General features: G+C 31.9%; 1 protein-coding gene across 1 annotated transcript in view; it reads left to right on the top strand.

Annotated features, from left to right (window-relative positions):
- The window catches only part of LOC106871318 (peptide transporter family 2), a 54,938-nt gene that overhangs the window by 29,451 nt on the left and 18,806 nt on the right, over positions 1 to 6,681 (top strand). The window contains exons 8-13 of the mRNA XM_052970980.1: positions 563 to 693; positions 1,335 to 1,424; positions 3,049 to 3,093; positions 4,061 to 4,096; positions 4,539 to 4,627; positions 6,262 to 6,343. Coding sequence (XP_052826940.1) covers positions 563 to 693; positions 1,335 to 1,424; positions 3,049 to 3,093; positions 4,061 to 4,096; positions 4,539 to 4,627; positions 6,262 to 6,343 — 473 coding nt within the window. The remainder of the gene's footprint in view (positions 1 to 562; positions 694 to 1,334; positions 1,425 to 3,048; positions 3,094 to 4,060; positions 4,097 to 4,538; positions 4,628 to 6,261; positions 6,344 to 6,681) is intronic.

The following is a 6,681-nucleotide window of genomic DNA, read 5'->3' as shown; positions in this document are numbered from 1 at the left end:
ATATATATATATATATATATATATATACGACGGGCTTCTTTCAGTTTCCATCTACCAAATCCACTCACAAGGCTTTGGTTGGCCTGAGGCTATAGAAGAGGACACTTGCCCGAGGTGCCAGCGGGTGGGACTGAACCCGGAACCATGTGGTTGGTACGCAAGTTACTTACCACACACCCATTGCTATGCCTGTGTAGGAGTTGCTATGTTCTGAGTTTAAATTCTGAGGTCGACTTTTCATCCTTTTTGGGGGTCGATATAATCAACTCATCCCCTCCCCCAAAATGGCTGCCCTTGTGCCAAAATTTGAAACCATTGTTATTATTATTATTATTATTATCATTATTATTATTATTATTATTATTAATAATAATAATTAATAATAATAATAATCATCATCATTTTAGTTATTAGTGGTAGCTAGTACAACTATTGGAGTATCAGGCAATATTTAATTCAGTGCTTTTATTTTCTACTGAAATTAACTTTGCTTTTCATCTCTCCAGATGAAACTGAAAATCAGTTTAATCCAACTACTTCTGCTTTACATATTTTGGGGTTTTATATCAATGTTTATCAATCATTATTTTTTTGTTTTTGTCTCAGTATTCAATAAGACAATACTGGGTTCTGCGTCGCAGTAACACACCAACTCACCCTCATTGGCTTGATGCAGGTTTGGATAAATATGATGTAAGTATTTCTGCATAAGAATTGTTATCCATTCTTCTCTTAAGCTGTTGATTAGGCACACCAAAATCTCTATATATTCCAACCAAATTACCAACAGGAATGAAGACAAAATTATTTTAAAATATATAAAAATTATAAAATTATAAACAAAATGAAAAAAATCAATACACTTTTAATACATTAAACACAATACACATAACTAAAAGTGAGTTTTTTTTTAAATTGTCCAATTTCACTGAAATAGATAGTTAATTCTGGGACAATCTCTGTGTGTGTGTCTATGTTTAGATTTATTGTATACATTTGTGTTCTTTGAACAATTGTATCTTGAAAATAAAAGTAACTACTTGACCTAATTCGTTCTTGTATGTATATAAAATGATGTGTACATTTATTTTTAACACATTTCTGCACACTTGAACATGAATACAAAGAGAAATTATTCTCAAAGGCAAAATCATACAATGAATGGCCTTCACATTTAAGTTTGCGGGAATGTCTTAAAAATTAATGTACACATCATTTTAATCCTCACTGTTTATATATTCATACTGACTTATATACATGTATATATATATATATATATATATATATATATATATATATATATATATATGCACACATATCCTTTATATTTCTAGGCTGTCTTTGTGGAAGATATAAAATGCCTTTTGCGTCTTCTCGTCATGTTTTTACCAGTTCCACTATTTTGGGCACTCTTTGATCAACAGGTATGATTCTCCTCTCCAGCTATTAACTTTTTTCCTCCAATAATGCCTATTATTTGAAACAAGTAGAACTGTAAAAATGGTATCACTTTATTAAATTAGTTAGTACTTGACCTTCTTCTTTTAAAGATGGCAAGCTATGATTTGAGCGAGATTTGTCTGCTATTTCTAACGTAGAGATAAACAACAGTACAGAGTTAAAAAATATTGCCTTGGGTAGACATACAGAAAAAGTCATGGGTAATATATGTTGTAGTTTAACCTCAAGTCAACCCTAGTCAAGGAGATAACTGATCAAGGGCATTCCAGCCATGACCATCTCTTCTTTTCAGTGATATGAAGGACATGTTATCTAATGTGTCCTTTCCTTAAGATAGTATGATGTGATTTAAGGGAGGGGTTTGGTTACTATTTCTAGCAGTGTCATAAACTCTACAGATTCTCTTTTGCTTAGTATGTATAATATACAGGGTGTCCACAAAGTCTGGGTACATGGGGATTACCACATACTTTAAGAAATTATTATTTCTTATATTTAATTGTTTATGTTATGATTTTATTTACTCCATGTACCCACATGGGCATTAATACATACTTTAAGAAATTATTTCTTATATTTAATTGTTTATGTTATGATTTTATTTACTCCATGTACCCACATGGGGATTAACATAGTCTTTAAGAAATTATTATTTCTTTTATTTGTTTATGTTATGATTTTATTTACTCCATGTACCCACATGGGGATTAACACATACTTTAAGAAATTGTTATTTCTTATATTTAATTGTTTATGTTATGATTTTATTTACTCCATGTACCCAGACCTTGTGGACACCCTGTAGATATTATATGTAATGTGTTGTTCATAAAATGTTATGAACAAATGTTACATATATTAATTACATTATATTAATTATTATTAACTGCTTGCTATAATGCACTGAGGAAACATTTCATAGAATTGATTTCCTTCTAGCTGATCTAAAAATGGCAAATAAAAAGACACTGAAAAAATTTTCAGTGCACAGATCTATGTGGGTGGATCATCAAATGTGACTCTTGGAATATCAACAAAGTGAAATGTTGCCTTTGAGTAAGTAAATTAACATCCCAGTGCTGCAGCATGTGTTGTGTAGTTATTATCTTTCAAACACTTGAAACAGTCCAATATATGTAAATAAATAACATATGATGGATGATGCAACAGAAGTAATGATACCCAGAACAGACAGTAAAAGAAATAACACATTATATGTTTGCTTAATCACTTGTTGAGCAGAGTGGTGCATTGGAAGCGTGCTGGGCCCATAACCCAGAGCGCCATAGATGGAAATCATGCGCTGCTAGGAAATAGATATTAGTTTTGGTATTTAAACATCATAACTGAATCTTCTACAAATATACCTACAGGAGTAGATACAAATTATATTATGCTATAGAAATTTATACAAGATAAAGGGGTCACCAAGTGATTAGGGTACACCAAAACCCAAGGAGCATAGTAGACAGAGAGGACAACAATAACAGGACTTTTCTCTTAGTATACAGAATATTTGTTTATATTTATTTTAATTATTTTTGTAAAAAACAACCTTTAACTTTTTTTTATTCATTATTTTAATAGGGTTCTAGGTGGACACTACAAGCAGAAATGATGGATGGGAGTTTGGTAAGTATTGTTATCTCACTATATTGTCCCAGGTTCCTGAAAAGCAATAAGGAAGCTGTTCTAGGACTTAATCTTAGATTCTGAGTTGTCAAGGGTCTTAGTCGATTCTTATTCTGGTGTTGACTGCAAAACTACATCAGCTGATCAGTGTACAAACTCTTATTTAACTGTATCATCTTATCTAACTATGAGTACTCTACTCTTTTTAAATTTATGTTCTACCATATTATTAAGCTTTCAACTCACAACTTATACATGATTCTACCACGGGTGGATATTTAAATTAAAAACAAATAGAGGGTTAATACTTATGTGTCACATGTTTCATATTTCATAAACAGAATCAATTACTTGACCCTTCATAATCACAGTTATACTTCATTGGGGAATCTGTCTTTCGGTGTGTCTGAAATTATAAATGTTAAGAATATGTGAAAAAGCTCAACCAGAAATAAAACAAGAATTTGAGAAATAGCTTGTTTGAAGGCTCTCGTCTACAACACTCACCTGTAGCTATTTTATATAATTAAGTCTACTCCATTGTCGTGTATAATGAAGAATATTCTTCCACCTTATATAGCTATGAGTACTTAGCTATCTTAATGAACTGTGAGTACTCCACTATCTTCTATAACTATGTATACCCATATATAACTATGACCAATTCACTATCTTACTTAGTTACGTATATTCTATTTATTTAACTTTGTGTATCCATTGTTATTCAGCTGTGAGTACTTTGTTCTTCTGTATAATTTACCATCTTATTTAGCTATGAGTACTCCACACTTATTTGACTGTCTACTCCACTAAGTTACTTAACTTTAAGTACTCCACTCTTATTTAATTGTATTCTCTACAATCTTGTTAAACTCATTAGCACCCTACCATAATCATGCTATTTCATTTTCATGTTTATTTTATTATTTTCCTCAGTAAATAATGATTCTCTTCTCATCTGTTGCAGGGTCACTTAGGTACACTGAAACCTGATCAAATGCAGGTAATTTCACTTTAGACTTGATATTTTTCATTGTATTTTGAAAGAGTCATCTTTGTTAATACTAAAGACACGTACCGATTGTAATTATTGTTCACAGCAATATTATTATTTTTGTTGTCTAGCTCCAGATTTATCCTGATCTAGAGGTCCTTCGGTCAAACATGTGTCAGGTGTTGGCCATCTCATCTTGATATCAAACATAGTAGATTTTTGAATTGCATTATCCAATATAGCCCTCTTTCTTTAAGATGATAGGGTGTGATTAAGTTCTGGAGTTGTGTGTGTGTGTGTGTACATACACATAATGTCTGCAAAAAATGGATAGGATGTTCATGTTGATGATTTTCATGGCTGTTGTGTTGATGTGAGAAATCACTCTTTCTGAGAATTTGTTCCATTATAAGGTTTATCACTTTTATCTATCTATCTTTCATTATTTCAGGCTATAAATCCTATCCTGATTATTTTATTGATTCCTCTTTTTGAAACCGTAATTTACCCATTGTTGGATCGATGTCATATCCCTAACAGGTAGTTTGTTATTTAATTTTGTTTGTTGTTATTGCTGTCATTTTTGTTGTTGTTTCTTTATTCTTTACACATGCCAGTAAATTGATTAATGAATAAACTATTGAAGTAAAATATTTAATTCAATTCTCTTTCAACAACTCAAATCTTTGGTTTATGTATAGTACACACCTCAATTATGTAGTTCATTGTATGTTCTACACACCTCAGTGCACTGTGTATTCTGCACACTTCAGTACATCATATATTTTACACACTTTGTTATGTATTAAACACACTTCAGTTTATTGTCTATTCTACATATCTAGATTAACCTGTCTACCAGAATCACTTTGAATTGACTAATATTTCATCTCAGTGGGGATATAAATAAATAATAATGTGCTTAGTGTCATGCGCTAAGGAGTCCACAAAGTGCCTGGTAGCAGGGCATAAAGTAACAATCCATGAATTTCTAGTCAAATACCTGATTAAATGCACTTTGGATTGTTACTTGTAATTTAAAAACCCTACCTTGCCACACACTGATTCTCCCTGAAAATTATGTTAAGACTGCATGTGTCTGTGGAATATTCAGACACCATAATTCAAAGAATAGTTAGTTCTGTTCAATGAGCAACTAGAGATCTCACTGTAAAGCCAGGGTGAGATTTATTCACTAAGTTAATTTCACTTCTAATTATTGCTTGATTTTAGAATGATTTCTAGAAACCATAACAGCAACTATAACTGGAAGGTCTTTGAAGTTTTGTAATTACTCACCAAAAGCAGTCTCTCAATATCCTGTTGGTTATGTATTTAGTTGAATGTTGATTTTGAGTTGTACCTAAAGAATATACCTCCGAATAAGTATTTTACTAAAGTGGTTTATGTGATTTTAAGCTGATAAATCTTAATAGAGCTGATCAAACATGTTGCATTCTTATTAACTTTAGATAATCCATTTAGATAATAATATTGGTTTCTTTGGACAAAGTGCAATGCTTTATATTTTAAATCAGGGAAAATAGATAACAATATTCTCCATCATAAATTTAGTAAAGTATTTATTAATCTTATGTTTAGTTTCCTTCTTTGCTTTGTTTTTGTGCTTTAATCTATGAATTTATGGCTTTGGGCGGAAATAAAATAAAAATATTGGAAAAAACAGAGCGCCATGTTAAGTTTTTACTATATTCATCTTTTCAGATTTTAGATTTAAATCACATCAGTCAACTTTGTTTTTCATTCCTCCAGGGTCACTAAAATAGGTATCAGTTATATGTTGGTGTCAATTTGACTAAACATGGTGGTTCTCTATTCAAAATGTTATGTGTACCTAAGTAATAAATAAATAAATAAATAAATACCAACAGTAACATAACTTGGCTTAGTAGAATATTTTTCTGTACACCTGGCACCAATTTCATGATACCAATAGCCATATTTCATACACCCCCATTAGCATTGTATACAATAAATAATAACCTTATTTTTCAACCGAAATAGCTGAGATATAGTTTAACCACATCTAATGGATACACTTACACTGTTAAGAAACAGATGTTACATTCAAATAAGACTAGGTACATGTTTTACTTCTTTTTTTTTTTTCCCCTTCCTGCTATTAATTTTCTTGCTCTTGTATTATTTTCTAGACCTCTACAAAGGATGGTGACTGGAATGACCTTTGCAACCTCAGCTTTCCTAATGGCTGGCTTTGTCCAGCTTCATCTCAATGTAAGTTCACCACAATGACATAGCAATAACACTCTTTTACTCTCTTTTACTTGTTTCAGTCTTTTGACTGTGGCCATGCTGGAGCACCGCCTTTAGTCGAGTGAATCGATCCCAGGACTTATTCTTTGGAAGCCTAGTATTTATTCTATCGGTCTCTTTTGCCGAACCGCTAAGTTACGGGGATGTAAACACATCAGCATCGGTTGTCAAGCGATGTTGGGGGGACAAACACAAACACACAAACATACATATATATATACATATATACGACGGGCTTCTTTCAGTTTCCGTCTACCAAATCCACTCACAAGGCTTTGGTCGGCCCGAGGCTATAGTAG

Source organism: Octopus bimaculoides, chromosome 10 (genome assembly GCF_001194135.2).
Source record: "Octopus bimaculoides isolate UCB-OBI-ISO-001 chromosome 10, ASM119413v2, whole genome shotgun sequence".
In the NCBI taxonomy this organism is placed as follows: domain Eukaryota; kingdom Metazoa; phylum Mollusca; class Cephalopoda; order Octopoda; family Octopodidae; genus Octopus; species Octopus bimaculoides.
The sequence above is the reverse complement of the archived record's forward strand: the minus strand, read 5'-3'. Positions and strand labels throughout refer to the sequence as shown.